This window comes from Anastrepha obliqua, chromosome 5 (genome assembly GCF_027943255.1).
Source record: "Anastrepha obliqua isolate idAnaObli1 chromosome 5, idAnaObli1_1.0, whole genome shotgun sequence".
Classification (NCBI taxonomy): domain Eukaryota; kingdom Metazoa; phylum Arthropoda; class Insecta; order Diptera; family Tephritidae; genus Anastrepha; species Anastrepha obliqua.
In genome coordinates, this window is record NC_072896.1 from 88,559,358 (window position 1) to 88,578,721 (window position 19,364).

Consider the following 19,364-nt stretch of genomic DNA (forward strand, 5'->3'; position numbering starts at 1 on the left):
ATATAAAAATTCGATAAATTCTCATGAAAATTTCACACTTTTTAATCAGAATTTTCAAAAAGAAAAAAAAAGAAATTATAAATGGCATATAAAAATTCGACAAATTTTCATGAAAATTTCAAGCTTTTTAATCAGAATTAAAGAAAATATAAAAGACATATAAAAATTCGACAAATTTTCAAGAGCATTTCAAACTTTTTAATCATAATTAAGAAAAATTGGGTAGGTGGTTTTATAACCCATTAAATTTTAGTACAATGAACTGCAGGTTTGAAGTGACTCACGATTTTCGTTGATTTACGAAAATTTTTTTTCCTGAGGGTGTTGCGCATTTTCGCCATTTAACGAATGCAATAATTTTTTTTTTTAGTTTTAGAATTAAATATTATTTTGATATTGGAGGTGCTGCGCCTATTGATTAATTTAGAGTCCTTTTGTGTGTTGGGGAAAAAAATTAGCTACAAATATAATAAGGGAATAAGTTTAATTGGAATCGGAATTGATTAACGACAAAATTGGCTTAGGAATTCCTACAAACAGCATAAATTCACCAGGCCCTTGTAACAGCGAATTTCCTGGAACGATCATTAACTGGTATCGCTGACTACAAATGCTGTAATACACACATTTTCTTATTCTTTTGGCTTCAATTTCCCCATCTCATATTTCTGCACTTAGTATTATTACCCTAGTACCCCCTTTCGGGAGATTTCTAATTTTTGCAAATGGCGTCGTACGTCAATCATATTTGACACTTGTGAACTGGACAGCTGTAGAACGCACAGAGAAAAACAACGGCGAGCGTAAAGGTCAAAATAAAGGTTTCTATCACACAAAATATTTTTTTGAATTTCAAGAATAAAATTGGATGTTTAATTTTGTGCCACCTTGTACAAATTCTTTTATGCTGGAACTTTTCTACATTATTTCGGAACTTAATCAAAATATATTTTTTCTAGCAATGTGATAAGCCAGGCCTCGTCATATATGTACAATATAAGTATAAGTTTTTAGAATTTTTTTTAATCCTATTTTTTAAGATTAAAACACTCCAAATTTCAAATTTTAATTCCATTTATTTCTATTCTCTCTTTCAATTTCTCACTTCTCTTTCTTTATTTTTTCTTTGCCAGTGAACGGCTTACGCTGTCATCAATGTAATTCCCACTTGCAGGAGGATTGCATGCTATTGCGTTTGGTCACGCCACGTGCGCCACGCGATGACCAATACCTTGAGGAATGTGCCTCGCCTGAGATGTTTTGCCGCAAAACGGTCACACACATCGAAGTGACCGGCGAGAGTCGCATCATACGCAGCTGTGGTCGGCTGGATAGCTTCGTGCAGGAGAAGAAAAATTACTGCTTTGATGCTGACAACGAGGGGTACAAGCAGACCATCTGCACCTGCTATGAGGATGGCTGCAATGCGGCACCGCCCCGTCTGGGCAATGGCAACCACGTGACTATGCTGAGCGCGACTGGTTTGTGTGTATTGGTGGCGCGTTTGTTGCGGATTAGCGCCTAGATAGCGTACATATATAAATAGAATATGTCTGTATGTATGTATGTAGTTGCTAGTTGCGTAAAGGATACTAAAGATAGCCGAATAGTGTAAAATGTAAGTGCCTTGCGCTCAGGCAGATTGCGTAAAACGTGAAATCTATGTTTAATAAAGATACTGGAAATCATTAGCGGTACATTTTCTGAGCATTTCGATATTTCGATATTTCAATACTGTTTTGTTTTAATTTTTTCGAAATAAATTTACGTGAATGCAAATGTAACTTAATGTGCAAACGTTTAGACTCGATTTATCAAATTTCGACTTAATAAATTTAAATGCATACATTTTTAGCATAAGTTTTTATGTACACGAAAAATATTTTTAATGCCTCTAGATTTACAAAAGTGTAAAGATTTCTTAAATAAAAAATACATATTTTACTAAACGAGAAAAAAATATATACAAACTAAAAACAATATAATTTTTTACTTTTTTTCGGATGAAAATATTAATTTAGACCTCTACCCAAGGCAGATTGAATAGGTAACTGCAGTGTACCAAAAACAATAAGCGCAATGTATTGGGTCGGGGAATAAGTTCATATAGTTTTTACCGAAGACTTTTATTTAAACAAAAATTATATCAATAAGTTAATCAATTAATATTCGCCGTTTCTGATTACAACCTCTTCCCACCTCTCGACCGTTCCGCCAAAAATCGCCAGGTCTGGTGTCAAAGAAGTTGTTGAGCCAGAACCTCTTTGTTATCGAAGGAAACGCCCTTCATATGGTTTGACAGGGAGTGGAAAAGCTGGTAATTGGTTGGAGTAAGGTTCGGAGAATACGGTGGATGCTGAAGGACCTCCCATTCGAGCTCTTGCAGTGCGACTTTGATGATTTGTGCAACATGGGGCCTAACGTTGACGTGAAGGAGTATTGTTTGATCATGTCGATCAGGTCTTTTCAGTCGAATAGACTCATGACAAATCAAATGCTTAGAAACCCACCAGATAGCATTACGAGAATGGCACTGAATTGGAACCCGCATGGGAGCAGAGGTTGTTTTCGGCTAAAAAATACTTGAAGAAGGTCAATGTTGCGCATTTATTCGCAGAAATATCGCATTTTTTATCTTTTTATCATTTCACGCCCTTTGCTTATCATCCTTAAGGCGGTCTCCGCAAACGAATGTGCTAGGTATTGAGCTAAGCTATTGAAAAAATATCCTACTAGATTTACTAGTCTCTCCGTGGCCGATTATACCTTCGTATGTTAGTACCGGTGAAGCTCTTTGCTGTCTGAAATTGCTTGAAAAGTTACACACCCAACATTAAGTCTTCAATTCACAAGCACAAAAAGTAGTATTTTTAAATAATAATGATAAATAAAGTTATAATTAAATATAAAATACAAAAATATATAACAAATAATTTGCTCTTACTTTCAATGTAATTCCCTCTTTGTTCATTTCTCATGCCGCCATACAATTCAACTGCATTATTCGACTACATTGCATACACATTTATATACGAATATTTATATATCTGTACTACTCTTACAATGCAGTCGCTAGCGTCTCCAGCATGTCTACGCATATCAAGAAGAAGACACCACTCTCAAGTAATGCACTCTCAAAATGCACATCGTCCCACTATCGAACGGTACTTCATTGTTTGCTCTCTCCAATTATGTTTTATTTTCTTCCACTACTTACTTTAAATGGCTTTTTAATGTTCAACGACAAAAGCGTAAAGTTTTTTATTTGTTGCTGCTATTCTTGTCAGAGAGTTTGCTTAATATAATTTTCAACATCACCTTTTTATTGTGTAGAGGCTGCATGAATCATGGAAAATTATTCACAAATGGAAAATTAATCTATTTTTTGACAGTTTATATATGTATATGTAAGTATGTATACAAGCACTGTTTCTTGCTTTTAGGAACTGAAAATAATTATTCGATAATATTTTATAATATTTCTGAAGTTTTTTTTTTCACAAAATTTCTGCCAGAATATAGGTTAGGTTAGGTTGGTTTGGTTCCCAGGGAATAGGCACACTTGGACGAAGAAAGATTCGTCCTTTGTGATACCATTATGAAGGGGTGAGGCGGGAGAGAAAGACCGATGGGATGCAGAGAGAGGGCGAGGAGAGGTAGTGCTGGTATGGTTAGGAGCGTGCGGATTACGAACGATGACTATGTTTGCGTCGACCGCTTTATGCTGCTGATGAAATTCATCAGACTTTTAATGTCAGCGCCAGCTATATAAGCAGGCGTGGCAGAAGTAGGTTCCAAGATGCCTAGATCTTAGCTCCGCCAGAGCAGGGCAGATAAAGAGAAGGTGCTGAGATGATTCCACCTCATCCTCCATACATCCAGCGCAAAAAGGACTCGAGGTAATTCCAAGTCTCACAGCATGCATTCCTCGCGCATTGTGAGAGAACTCACGAGATTAGAGAGCTGATATTTTGTCAGCCTCAGAAGCTCGCCCGAGCACCTCCGGCCCACACGTGGCCAGAAGGATTTCGCGACCTTACACGTTTGTGTACTTGCCCAGCGCTCGCTGAGTTGGTGCGATGCCCATCTTTCCAGGAGCAGACCGCAGGTAGTCAGGGGGATACCAATTCTCTCCCTTCGCGGGAAATCACCTCACATGTCCCTTGTCTGGCCAGCTCATCCGCTCAGTTGAAAGTGAGGTCAAGCATTCCTTGACCAATTCCGAATGCACCGTCATAGACCCGAGGGCCCTTATTGCCGCTTGGCTGTTGGAGTAAATATTCACTTTCTTGACCGTTAGTACGCATTTGAGCAGCCAATCAGCTGCCTCCTTGATTGCGGCTACCTCTGCCTGGAACACACTGCAGTGGTCCGGTAGCCTGAATTTGAGTCTGATGGGGAGCTCCTCTCAAAAGACTCCTCCGCCAACCTTTCCTTCCAACTTCGACCTATCCGTGAACAAGTTCACCAGGCCCTGCCCCCAAGTGTAGCCCTCCGTCCACTCTTCCTTTGACGGAATATAAGTGGAGAAGGCTCCGGTTGGACTAAACGAGGGTATACATTGATCCGTTGACAGAGGGATGAACGCGAAGTTTCTGAAGATGCTTGAGGTTGAGCTTATAGCTCCTGCCCCTCAGTCTGATTGCGGTACGCGTAGCGGCAATTCTGCCTGCGATGTCTACGGGTACCACATTTAACATTGCGTTGAGCGCCAGAGTAGGAGTCGTTCGAAGCGCCCCACTGATTCCAATGAGTGCCGACCTCTGAACTCTCTCCAGCTTCTTCACCAATGTCGTCTTCTCTAGTGAGTTTCACCAGACTATGACTCCATATAACAAGATAGGCTTTACAATAGTATTATATAGCCAGAAAGCAACTCAACGTGCAAAGGTCGAAAAATCATCCGCAGAATCTTACTCTGAAACCAAGGCTCTCCAAGGGATGACTCATCGGATGTTGCCATCGCCCAAGCTTCTGCGCAATACGTTAGGACGGGAATGATGAGGACATTGTAGAGTATTACTTTTGTTTCGTCTATAGAGGACTGTACTACTCAATTCCGTTCTTAGTCCAAAGTAGCTCTTGTTGGCAAGAGAGACTCTTCGTCGGATTTGAAGGCTGACATTATTATCGGCGTTAATGCTGTTTTCTAGATAAACGAAGTCTCTTACAACATCGAAATCAATACAGTTAACAGTGACGATGACATGGTTGCCGATACATGAGTGCGCCGACTGTTTCTTTGATGACAGAAGGTACTTCGTTTTGTCCTCGTTCACCATCAGCTCTTTTCGATTTGCTTCTTTATTCAGTTTGGATAAGACAGAACTAATAACGCGGTTGTTAATGTCGATGATATCAATATCGACGGCAACCGCCAGCAATCGTACGCTCTTATAAAAACTTGTGCCTGATTGATTTAGTTCTGCGGCTCGCACGTCTTTTTCCAGCATCAGGTTAAAGAAATTACACTACAGCAAGTCACCCGGTTTGAAACTTCGTTTAGTATCAAACGACTTGGAGAGCTCCTTCCTAATTCTAATAGCGCTGCTGGTATTGAGTAACGCTGTCTCCCACAGCCGTATCACCTTTACGGGGATACCAAATTCAGACATCGCGGCATATGGGCAACTCCTTTTCGTGCTGCCGAATGCAGCTTTAAAATCGAGAAAAAGTGGTGTGTGGCGATTCTTGGTGTATTGTGGATATCTGGTCGATTGTCGACTTTCCAGGTCTAAAGGTTCAATCGGATAGTTTATGGTGGGCTTCAGCGTATTGGCTTTCACACAATACGCTCGCTTGGACCTTACAGGCGAGATTTAGAAGACTAATCCCGCGGTAATTGGCGCAGCTTGCAGGATAACTCTTCTTATGGATTAGGCTGACCACTGCTAAATTCCAATCGCCAGTCATGCTCAATATTTTATTAGTTTGTGTTATACAACTCCACTCGACGTAGCTACACTTTCGCTTTTCGTAATTTTAATTAAAACTCTGCCTATAAATAGTTCATTAAATTACAAATATTTTTCCTATTCATCCCAGTAAATCTACAATTTGTTCGTTCTTTAGAAGTTCTGCCAAGTTTCATGCATTACTTAATCGCTTAACTTCCTAAAGTTTTAGCCATTAAATTGAGTTCCACCCCGCTCGCTCGCCACTTGTGTGCCACAAGTGCCATTGGATTGGTAAGTGGGGTTGTTACTAATTTCTGTTTGCATTGTTTTCTTTATTTACTTCATTGTGGGCAAATAAACTTGTTTAATATCTGCTGTGTAAAAATTTAATTAGAAGCAAAAGTTTTAATATCAAACAGAAAACAGCTTCGTAAAACCCATCAACTGGTGCAAACGAACGAAACTCAACGCTCAAAGGGTGAAGTCGAGTAAAAGCGGCCCATCCAATTGCGCAGGCGGCCTGAAGCGACTGGCGGCTGTAGCAAAAGTTGAATAAGAAAGTTTTAAACAAAAATGTTTGACTTCTCGACAAGCGCTAATCCAGAAGCACAGCTCAACATTTGTTTTGTGGTTGTTGCTGTTGGTACAGCTGCTGTTGGCGGTGTACGAAGACGACGCGATTTTGCTATTTGCTGCGTTTGCTATGGCAGTGAATCAGCACTACGAGCACAACTTATAATTAGTCCACAGCGACTTTTAATAGATCCATCAGGGAGCGCAGCTGGTAATTTTATATTTCGCGGTTGGTTGAGTTAAAAATTATGAGCCCGAATGTTGAGTGAAGATACTCAAATAGAAATGTTTAATTGTTGTTGGGATTACTCAGTTGGCAAACTATTTGACCTTTGAAGTGAATTTAGTCTTAAAAGTATAATTATGTGCGCATTTTGCGAAAAAAAAAACAAAAAAAGAAGAAAAATAAAAATATGGTCATAAATTGATTGCGAGTGGAATCTTTAAATTGGCACGAAACTGCCACTCGTGAGCAAACTAAAAGCAAAAAACAAAGGGTTAAAGTATACGCAATTTTTTATCGTATTGAAGGGTGTTTATTTAAGGGGTTTAGCATTTTGAACTTAAGAACTTCAAGCTCAGGCGAAACAAATGAATATAAATAAAAAAAGTGCGTGTAGCGTCGTACAAATAACAGAAGTGAATCTTTCTAGGCAGACAAAGAAAGAGGGAGAGACCCGAGAGAGAATGAGAGAGTGAGAGGGAGAGAAAGAATATATATATCTAAATAAATTCACAACATTTGCAGAGAATACAAATAGACGAAATTTACAAAAAACGGAGAACGGACACGAACCGTGACAACAACGCGCGCTACTCCGAGCTTTTATCACCCGCACAAACGCAGCGATTCCAGGACTGCAGCAACGGCACAAATTACCGCAAGGCAATACCAATAAATCCGACGCCGGAATGGGTAGGACTTTATAGTATGCACAATCACTAGCTAGGAAACGGAAATAAGCGCCAAAACGTAGGCACCAAAAAAAAAAACGCCAAAAAAATTGGGACCAAAAAACGCCCCAAACAGTAGGCACCAAGGAAATATAACGCAAAAAAGTAGGCACAAAAAATATATTTCGTACAAGTTTGCACCAACAAAAAAGCGCTAAAAAGTAGGCAGCGTTATTTCTCACCATAAGGAAAAACTCAGGAAAAATAGCCTAAAGTGTATCTAAGATATATATATTTATATACATATATGTGTATATATATCATTTTCCTCTACGTTATATCTTTTTTCACTCTCGCGGAACGAAAATGCCCAAAACGTTGCATGGCCTTGAAATTTTACTCCCCGTTCTCGCTCGTCCATCGACGCCTAAGATGTTTCGCTTCAAAAATTTTGGGAATCTATACTAAGGTAGGAGACATTGTTGAAATTCCACCCTGGCACTCCCCTTAAGCGCTACCCCCCTCATTACAGCGCTACCAGTAATGAGACCGCCAACAGGCAGATATCTACAGCCAGCCAGAGCTGTTGTTGTAATGGAGAAGATTGATGGGACTTAGATTGGTGCACTGCCACAGGCTGTCGAAGAAAGGAGCGCCTAGTGAATTTTATCGTCCAGTTGCCAAACTCGTACATTTATGTGGAAAGTGTAATGAACACTCTCCTTCTCTGAAATGTCCCCACAACTTCTGCAATGGGGGCTACATGGTAAACCTACCCATTAAACACAACTATGAGGTTGGATATTGAGTGGCGTGAGGTCCCCAGCACGTTCTGAGTCCTCCGTTTATTGTACTGGGCCCAAAGGGTATTCGAAATAACACCTGAAAAAATGGAGCTCCACTTTGTCTGCACTTTCCTGAGAAATAAGTTGTGCAATTCCCCTTTAGCAACAGTGAGGGGGATGCCGATGGCCGGGTAGGAAGTCTCTTAGACTAATTCGGTCTCCTTTCTGGCAAGCTCATCAGCAATTTAATTTCTTTATATGTTCCTATGTCCTGGAACCCAGATCAGAGAAATGTTAGCTGCACACGCAAGAAATTTGATCTGCTTCTTACAGGAGTTGACTAGTTTGATCTGCACCATGACGTGTAACGTGACTATCGGACAAGATGTTAATATCTCCCTCGGTCCCTCGGCCCTAAGCGTTTTGCATGCCTGCAAGAACGCAAAGACTTCTACCTGAAAAACACTAGCACTAATCGGCAATTTTAAGGAAATGGATAAGTTGGCTGATTTAGCGAAAACTCCGATTCAACTTTGGAGTCGCCAGTCAAGATAGAGTTACCAGGTTTGGTGCAGATTTTTTCCTGGTTCCAATCTTGTCTGCTTGGAAATATTGCCCTGGCACGACCCTCAAACTCCTTGCGGATAGAGAGATCTGTCCGAAGTTCAGAGAAATATCCGTCGGGGAAAAGCTGCGAATTGGAAGGCCCACTACGAATATGCAGATATTGGTCACTGAACCCATGTGAAATCAAAAATATTGCTTCCATACTCGAATACCACATGGCGGCCGCCGTAGCCGATTAGATTGGTGTGTGACTGCCGTTCGGTTGTGCGCCTGACATGGCACTAAATGAGTGAAACAGTTTTTTATAAAAGCGTTTGTCCCTCGGTAGACAATGACAAACTTCCGGGTTTATTTCTGCCTTGATATTTGAATAATTAGAGGAGTTACAATCATTCGAAGACAACGTCGCAGGAGATCGCATAGCACATTTCAAATTTTATTTTGGGTTTTTCTTGACACCACATCTTTTCAAAACTATGGACATGATAACAGGAATCTCTGTAGGATTGGAACACAGCCATCTCTTATTTCCCTGTTGTTGGTTTTTGGCCTTTTGGTTTTGACGCAAATTTTTTTCGTCAGAAAAAAACTATAACATCTCAGGCGCTACTTGATGTGTCAAAGGCCATAGTGTTGAGTATTGTAAAGATAGTCGAGGTAACGAAACATTACCTTTAGATTCCCAAATAAATAGGAAAAACTGATGGGGAGTTCATAATACAACATCGAGAATTGGTCGCAGAATCGTACCTAAAGTTTCAGATAATCTAAATGCATCACATCGAGATATTTAAGGGGGTAGGGGTAGTCAGAGGCTCGAAAAAATGATGATTTTCACGAATTTTTTTTTGTTACTTAATTAATTTATTTAACAAAAATAAAAACATAGCATAAAAACATCATGTTTTAACTTGACTTCACCAAAATTAAAAAAAAAAAAATTAATAATTGCAAAAGTTATCGCTGTTTGTGTGAAGCCCGTTTCTCCAGAAGTCCCTTGCGGTGAACATCACAAGTCCTTGCAGATTCATCTAAAACCAATCGGACAAGAAAAATTAGTTTTATTAATAGATAATCTTGTGCCTGATCGAAGCTTTTTTTTTTTTCAAAATGAACAAAATGGCGGCCTCAGAAAATTTTTTTCCAGATTTTCGGGAAAAAACCAACAGTTAATTGTTAAAAAAAAATCGAAATTTTTGAAAAAAAAAAAAATCCTTCGATCAGGCACAAGTTTTTTATGTTTTTCAAAAGCTGTATAAATTTTATTGAAATCTACGTAGCGGTTTTTAAGTTACAGTGTTCACCAGTTTGAAAAACATAGTTTTGAGAAAAACGCATTTAAAGTGTTGCTATCTGCTCCGGAGCGCCCGAGCGCCCTTTGTTAATTGTTGAATAACTCGAAAAGTATTTGTCGGATTCACTTCAAATTTTCACACAATATTTTCAAGATATTCTACATTAAGAAAATGTAAAAAAAAGAAATTCAAGTTCTTGAAAATTCTGACTACCCCTACCCCCTTAAGAAGACCTTAATGATTCTGAGTACAGTGAATACACTGCATCGTCGTTTACAAGTATACGAAAGAACGTAAGTAAAGATTTTTTTAAGATTTTTAACAAATTTGCTATAAAAACATTTTTTTGTTTAATTTTATTCTCTTAGATGGCTTATTTTTAGAGATGAAATCAATATTTGACAGCCCCGCAGAGAGGACATACCTATGTCTCCAAGAATGATAGAAAGAAGATTGCGCCCATCAGAGTGTACGTGACGTCACGTTTGCTGAGTTGTGCAGTATTGCCAACCATTTGCTCTTCGCAATACATTTAGTGCTTTTTTATACCGAAAATACGAAAATTTTGAAGTTTCGTGTTTGTTTCTTTTTTTTTTAATTTAAAGCTACCGAAACTTTAGGTTAAAAAAAACTGTATTATTATACAAAAGAAGATTAAAAAAAGCCACTCTCAGAAGGTTTTAGTGCTAATGAAAAAAGTGTGAATTTTATTTTTTGCTCTTTTTAAGGTTATGGAAGAATATTAAATGTCCCTCTCTCAACTCTTCTTAAGATTGAAAGCTTTTTACACATTTTAAAAGGCGTTTAAATTTACTGAATGCGGATTAAAACCATAGAGGTGTAATCGTTTCTTCCGGCCATCAATCCTTAGTGGGACATAGGGCATCAAGAGGTGTATTCATTATAAAAATAAGCAACAAAATACCAGAAAATACTAAAGAAACCATACTGACATTTTTACAAAAAGAGTACCTTATCTAGTTACATAACCTCAAATATAGCAAATAAGTGGTTCCCTTAACAAAAGAGTCTCGCTTGACAGAAATAACTTATAAAATAAATTGTACATAAGCACAACACATTTATTAAAAACAAAACGCACATTCTAAAGACAATTTGTCACGCATACAAAGTTCTTTAAATGATTCAATAAAAATTTGTTGTGTTATTTTCTTTGAATGGGAATTTTAGTGCGTTTTTATATCCACTGGTAGGCAATACTGCAGTAGAGAGGCAGAGATTTTACTGCCGAAATCAGAAGAACACCAACAACACCTGCAATCGCGTTCAATGCCACCTGATGTTAAAAAAAGTAAAGCTAAATAAAACTAAGTGAATTATTAAACTTATTTAAAAAAAAAGTATATTTTACAAAATTATAAACATTACTTTTAATTAGAACAGGTTAGAATAATGTCATGAAGAAAGAACTAAAACTCCCAGACTAAATAACAAAAAAAAATGCTAAATCAAGTTACGAAAATGGTAATCTGGCCATACTGGAGCTAAAATAACGTAACTCGTTGTCAAATTCGCTGAGAGCAAAGTAACGGGACCACGATAGGCGCCATCTCATTATTTTTTCCATCATGCTATGTCTCCATTCAAGATGCTGCACTTTGTCCCACGTCGTGATCAAGTGTAGTTGCTCTCACTGAAGCATTGCTCTCACTGAATCACTGCTCTCAATTTACCAGCGTTGGCGTGTTCCCCTTATCTTAGTGCAATATCAAAAACTTAAAATATCTATATAAACGGAGAAACCTCACGATAGCAGTTTTCAAGGAAAATATATTAAAAATTTGGAACAATGTCGTCCCATTGGTTTCTAAAGGTGGTCAGACAAAATAGTAATCATACGAAACTTTTTTTACATTTTATGGCGAGTTTCTCAACTCTCAATTGATATTCCATTCACGCTCTATTTTCCCCTCATTAGTTTTTGTTGTGTCGATGGTAAAAGTCGCAATTCTCAAATATACTCATCGCTCATAGTTTGACGAGTAAGCACTGCATTGTACTGTATACTCACCAACTGCATAGAATTAGTAACAATATTTTTGACTTCCTAAACAAACCTCTAAATACACCCTGTACTTACATTTATTGAAAACTCCACTAAAGCATGAATCATACAATCATACCACAAAAGCTGCTTACATTGCAAATTGCATGGTCACAATAAACTCGACTACAAATATCTGTCTGTATGTATCTACATACTAGTATACTTATATATGTATGTATGTATGTAGGTATGCCATTTCCCAACTCGACAATTGGCTGCTGCTGTTGGCGGGACCATCACTTTCCATTGTACAAATACGTAGTGACAGTGTAGCATGAAATTTATGAGTGCAAATTATTTTATTACCACAGCACACACACACAAATGAACAAGAATATGCAAAATAGAAGCACACCAAAGATGTTCGCGACGTCAATTGTGTATGCAAGCTGCCGCCCAAACACATTCATGACTCCATCCATATCCGGCAACGTCACCGACGCCAACCCGTCAATGGCCCTTTTTATATTTATTTATTTCTTTTTTTTTTTGTTTTTGTTTTTTTGGAATGCCATATTGCAATTATTGGCTTTGCTCGATTTACTTGTCGACGTAGCCATGAACAATAATAGAAATTATTGCACAAATAGTAGTAAGTAAATTCTAGTATATTCGTACGTACTTACTGTGTATGTTTGTATGTCGTTATTGTAGCGGAGACAGTGACTTGATACTCATAAAGAACTGTATGGTTGAGAGTGAGGGGAAAATTACATCTCATATTCGTACACAAAAGAGTTGCCGGAGTTGAAAAGTTTGTGTAATCATTTTCTTCTGGTCAATGGACAGTGTGAGTGCTACGAGAGATACTTAGAGCTGCCTGGGGAAAATCCTCATAGAAGTTGTTTTTGATATGCAGCTATCTCCCCCAACACTTTCCCGTAGTTTAAAAACAAAATTTGTGTTTTTCTATTTTTATTTATTTACTGCCAAAGTCAATAAACTATAAAAGTGACTTAAACGACAAATGTTGTATGATTCTGATTTACAGGGTCTTTTCAATTTGAGTTTATTTTTGGAGCTCAACGCTGATCGGAAATCTAACTTCGATTCAAACCTATCACTCGTTGAAACTGGCTACCAAATATGACTGATTATTTTTATTACACTAGGAGATGCTTCTTCGATTGATTAGATTGAAATTTATTGAAGATTTCCACTTCGACCTCATGGTTTTGTATGCCCTTTTCTCATCACAGTAGCTCATCCAGACCCAGTTCCTTATTAAACTTAAGATACCGCTGAGTTGGACTGATCGTTTATGTCTTTCTGCTTTAGCTTTTCACTCCTCAGTTTCTTCTTTATGGTGTGTTGTCCCATAGCAAGGGAACGCTCGGGTTCTATTAATGACGAGGCTGTAGCCTCTCTGGTCAATGCGTCCGCTCCAAAGTTAAGGGACTCTTAAAAGTTCTTATGTAGCTGATGGTAATAGTTGAGGTGAGTTTCACTGGGTCAAAGTACACTGCGACCTCTGATATGGTTTTTTGTACTTGGCCGCGAGCTTATAATTGGAGGCGTCTAATGAACTGCAGCACTTCAGGCATTTTATTTCAAATCATCAATGGATTTAGAGTTACACCACCTAGGCCCGTGAGCCATCGTCTTGGGAAAGCTGCCCATTCGTATATGAATCGCCCTGACATTTCATCGCTAAACTCGCAAAAACGTCAGAAGCTTCTTTCTGCCTAGTTTCCTGGGAAGGCTTCAAAGTTTACAGTGTCCGGTATAGTTAACAGTGAGAGTTTGTAAGCCCTCTTTATCCAGATTTGGGAGCCTAGTTGATACTCTTCTAGCAGGAAGGAACATGTTTTGCTTGCCTCTGTCTTGGATTTTTCATCAAGTGTCGTGTGAATTCCGTGTCCTCACAGTTGTTGACAACTTCCTTTATGCGGGCTTTGATAAGTCCTCAAAGGGTTTCTAGTCCATTGATGTTGTACCTAATTTCGTCTTCATGCCTTAGTACCCAGCCCAGTAAGACGGGATTCCTTGCCTTCAGGGTATTGAAGACATTACATATAAGACTGCCTGCGGTCTGATGAAGTACAGACGCATATAGAAATTTCTAAGCCACGGATATCCGCTTGAAAGGCTGTGAGTATTACTCAATGCCAATTTTCTTTGCTTGTTTTTGTTTTCATTGTTTTCATTCTTTGGCGGTACAAATTCTTATGAATTTTGTGAGGAGTGGATAAACAGCTGCTTATGTGACATTTTTAATGTGATGTGGGATGATTAACTACAGGAGCGCTTAGCACCAGTCCTACTGAAGCGCTCAATATACTAACTCATCTATCACCATTAGACTTGCATATAAAAACAATCGCTACTTTCAGTGCGGTGAGACTCAGAAACATAGGAAGCTGGACAACAAGATCGTACGGTCACAGCAAGATCCTCCTAAAGAGACCCTCGCTCAAAAATAGATCAGATAACTTCAAGAAAGATTTTACGGTACGTTTTCCACCGAGAGTCGAATGGGGCAAAGGGAAGGTGATTGGAAGATATGATATTGAAATCTACACTGACGGTTCTAAGATGAACTGTGGTGTATGAGCTGACTTCCGTTCGTATCCAGTCAATTCGACTTCCTGACTATGCCAGAACTTTAAGATATCAGAGAAGCATGCAAATCACTTAAACTCTACATGGAAGTTGGTGCAAGAGTAGCTATCTTTTCAGACAGTCAAGCAGCTATAGAGGCCTTAGACTTCAATTCCATTTCATCCAAAAATAGTCTTGCAGTGAAAAGAGGAACTAGAATTGCTTAGCCATTGACATGAAATTACTTTGATATGGTTCTCCGGTCATAGATGATAATGAGATAGCAGATGAACTAGCAAGCAAAGGTTCGACACTAGACATAGCAGAGGCGCTGGCAATTTCCACCCCATTCAACACAATAAAAGCATCCACCGCCTCACACTATCATGCTTTAACCGAAAGAAGGAGGAAGCAATTAACTACATGGACTACAACGAAAAACACATGGCCGTCATACAAAATCCAAAGGACGAATCACCTGTTAGGATGTTCTCGACCAAATATTTCACGTATCACTGCAAACCTTACAGATCATTGGAAGGTAGGTGGTCCTGCAGCCAGACTCAACCACCCCTTCAATCCCATCTGCAGAAGCTGTTAAGCGGAAGGGGCGAAGGAAAGTCTTTTCCACTACTTATGTGAATGTCCAGGGCTAACTAGGGCACGTCTCTGCTCCTTCGGTAATCCTTTCTTACAGCAAATTAATGCGATCTCAGACATCGTCATAAAGAATTTGCTGTTATACTTGGATCTCACAAAATGGATCTGACTTAGAAGAAGGATCTGACCAAAAAAAAAACAAAAAGCAAGACATCATCATACGAGGACAGTGAAAAAATTGTTCACAAAATTTATGAAAGCTGAGACAAGTTTTGGCCCAAAATTGATTTTTTTCTCGGGCTGAACTTGTTTCTTGATAATTTAGATAGAACAGATTTCTTATTACAGAGATGCTTTTGAAGTTTTAGTTAAGTTTTGCCCTTTTATTTGGCACCTTTTATTTCGCAACATTGGCAACACTGATACGCACACACTTACACTGTACATCTGTTTATTCTATTTTGCGCTTGGCTGCTGCCAAATTGTCTGCGGTATATTTCTCCAACAAAATTTCTCCAACCCACACACAAACGTGCAGGCTAAACAAATATACGCACATAGCAGTGCCACTTATCATATTCGAGTGTGCATTTGGGAATTGTCGTTTTCCCAGTGGAAGTATTTCTAATGTACGAAAAAGTCAGCTGAAGCGTTGCTATTGCAGAGGTGGGACGAAATTAAGTTTTGTGAACCTCGACTTGGTTGGTTGGTGCAGTGCTCGACAAGTGGCTACTTAGGAATCAATTTGCTCGTAGAGACACCATTTTTTTACTTGGCTGCATTTAGCAGGCGGTTATTTCTTATGGAAAGTTTTGTTTGACTAGGAATCTGCAAATTTTCAAATCTCAATGCTAGGAATCCGAAAGAATCAAACCTTTCCAAACCTCAAAAAATTTACATGTGGTCAGCGTCCCCATTCAAATGAAGAAGTTATAATCGCCATATGCGGGCATTTTGAAGGCGTTCCCGAAAATCACTTCAGAGGTGAGTTTAATAAATTGGATAATAGCGGGAAGAAATGTTTTGAGTTTAATAGGGAGAAGTAAAAGTAAAAAGTTAAAGATATTTAAGTTCACTGCCGTACAAAGTTAATTGCACGCTCAAAAAAATTGCGTACAAGACTATAATTCTAAGTCCCTGAATTTAGACGTACTAAACCACCGAGCTTATCCTCCAATTTGTGTCTCTTAATGTTGTCCTAAAAATGGAGTGACCTAAATTTGTATGCCGCTTCCGAAAGACAGATGGATTTTATGAGGAGCTTTTTCACTCGGGGTGTTGCCATTGCCTGCCGAGAGATTTTGTTTTATTTTTGTCGGGACAACTAACAAGTACAACACTAAGACAACTTTAAGTCCATTGTACTGCACTCGGGTTCGCTTTTTTATTTGCTTTAAATCTACCCGACCTCCGAAGAGATCTGAGCAGATCTTGTGGTGCCAAGGAGCCAAGGTAATCATCAGTGTCAAAGACCTCAGGCCTGATGCGGGGGAAGGCCGAGTAGACGCACAAAAAGTAATTCGCCGCCTCGTCCTCCTCTCCACATGCTGAGCAGTGTTCATTGTCTGAGATGCTTATCTTCTCCATGTGCCTTGATCACGCAACGTGGCCCGTCATCACTCCAACCAGATGCCTACAGTCCCTGCACTGCTTAATGACTGGAGGATCTGCGACAATCGGCCGGACATGACAGGTAACATCAGATTTGCTCATCTGCAGTCTCTCTCAGCCTGCCAGGCGCACTTGTGGGTTAAAGATATACGTTTGCTAACCGTGGTTTTGATGGCTGCAGAAGGGAGTGGCAGAACGAGCTCCGGGCCAAAGCAGTTGGGCTCACAGCCCGTACTAGTTAAGAGTGAGAGATGTCATTACCCGCGATACGCACGTGTCCCGGGACCGATGTTAGCATCAGGCTATTATGTCTACCGACATAGTTCAGCCTGGACTTAACTGCACTTGAAGGGGTTGGAGGGCTGTCTAAGGCCATGAGCGTAGCTCTGCTGTCGCTGCAGACACATACAAATCTGCTTCTCCACCTTCCACAACAAAGTTCATTGTTTCTTGAACAACATACACCTCCGCTTGAAACACAGATGCATGCATTCCAAGAGAAAAGTGTAGTTTTCTCCCGCTGGATTCTACGTGAACCCCAGAGCCGGAACCGAGCCATCCGTGAAAATGCAAAAACAATGTTTGCCGTGCTCATTTTCAGAGTTTGACCACAATTGAGCCGCTGGCAGCACCACACTGTATCTCTTTTCAAGTACGACTCCTGATGGCATGAAGTCAAGGGGCATGGAGAGAATCGTTGGATCGAAGTCCATGCCTTCTCTGTTGTCCAATGCCGGACAGAGGCCGTACCAATTCCCATTGTATTTCAGCCTGCAGATGGCCTTCAAGGCCTCTCCTTGAATGAAAACGTCAAGTGGTGGTAGAATAACTAGAGCTTCTAATGCCAGGCATGAAGTAGTTGAAAAAGCTTCGATGCAACAGATGGCCACAGTGAATTGTAGTCTCGGTAAGGTGCTGCTGACTCCCACGAAAGAGAGTCTACTCGACCAGACCAGTGATGCATAGGTGATAATAGGTCTTATGGACTCGTTCTGCCTAAGCTAAAAGGAGTCACAATCCAGCTATCCAAAGAAATCAAATATCTTGAAATCACACTTTTTCCCAAAGACACCCTTGCACTGCCAGAAGGCCGTCAGTTCTTTGGATGTCTTTGCTTCGACGTGTGACTTCTAAAGGAGTTTACTATCGAGGATTACTCCAAGATATTTGATTTCTTTGGATAGCTGGATTGTGACTCCTTTTAGCTTAGGCAGAACGAGTCCGTCAAGCTTCCACCTTCTGGTAAAGAGGACAATACCAGTCTTGGTAGGGTTTTCTGCACTCTTCTACCTGCCGAAGGATATGTACATAACCACTATTAGGAGAAAAGTTTTTCTATATTATAATTTGCTGTTTCCTACCACCAGTGAGTTTAGAACCTGGAAATGATAGTCACGCAGATCATATCATCTATACTTCTTGTAGAATTTCCAACAGTCTTCACTGGGCTATTTCTGTCTAAAGTATATTAGCAGACGCCCATTTGTCCCTTATTGATGTTATTGCCATGCTAATACACACAACTGCACATATTTGCGAGTACTTGAATAGATGAAAATAACCACATACACATCGACAATTGTATCTCCACATAAATACTCATACGCTTAGAGAGTCTCAACGCTTGTGGAAATATTTTTATCTCACATTCTTTAGCATTTTAACTGCATTTGTTTGCATGTGACTGTATGCAGTTTCGCATATATTAGCAGAGATTTCACAGTTTGTTATTGTTAACTCTATAAATACATATATTAATTTCAAACAAAAGAAAAGCAAAAAAATATGTTAAAATAAATAAAAAATAAAACTTTACAAGGCTTCCTTAAATGTATGGGTGTGTGCAAACACGATCTGACACGCCCGGCAAAGAGGACATTCACAGCTTCATCGGCGTCAGGTGACCTCGTTTCGAGAGTTCAAACGATTTGTCGTTGAAAAAGTTCGTACGAAAGCGCCAAGGACATTACTGTGTGCGTGTGCGTGTGCTTACCTAAATGTAAAAGTGTATGCGAATATTGCTTGTGTGTAAGTTTGTAACTAAATCTACATACTTTCTTTTATATTTACAGAAGTGAGTCAATATGTTTGCCAACGCGCATGTTTGTGTGTGTCAGCTTTTGAGAAAGTGGAGTTTACTAAGGCAATGAATTTCTATTCCTTCGCATGTTTGTGTGCTGATCCGCGTCCATTCAATACGTTTGTTTTTCTGTGTTTGTAGTAATGCTACCGCGTTGCGTCAAGGCGCCACATTGACGCCATTTTTATAGCACTTCCATTGGCAGCAGAGCACAGACACGACAGCAACAGTAGCAGTACGCATACATACACACCAAAGAATTTGCAGAAGCATCACTGTCACTACAATTGGTTACACACCCACTTCCCCTTCATTATTGTCGTTACTTTTGTTGTCGCTCGCTCATTACAAATTCGTCCCCCACCAGTGCGGAGAGCACCTAATCACTAGCAGCTAGCAGCCAGTTATCATTGAACAGTGCAGTAATAAAATGTATTCCATGTACTTGTATTT

At 39.4% G+C, this 19,364-nt stretch overlaps 1 protein-coding gene across 1 annotated transcript in view; it reads left to right on the top strand.

Moving 5' to 3' along the window:
- LOC129247402 (uncharacterized) overlaps positions 1 to 1,784 on the top strand; it is a 42,366-nt gene extending 40,582 nt beyond the window's left edge. Inside the window, exon 3 of the mRNA XM_054886521.1 lies at positions 1,134 to 1,784. Within this exon, the coding sequence (XP_054742496.1) occupies positions 1,134 to 1,525 (392 nt within the window). The 3' untranslated portion in view covers positions 1,526 to 1,784. The remainder of the gene's footprint in view (positions 1 to 1,133) is intronic.
- Positions 1,785 to 19,364: the final 17,580 nt, after the last annotated feature.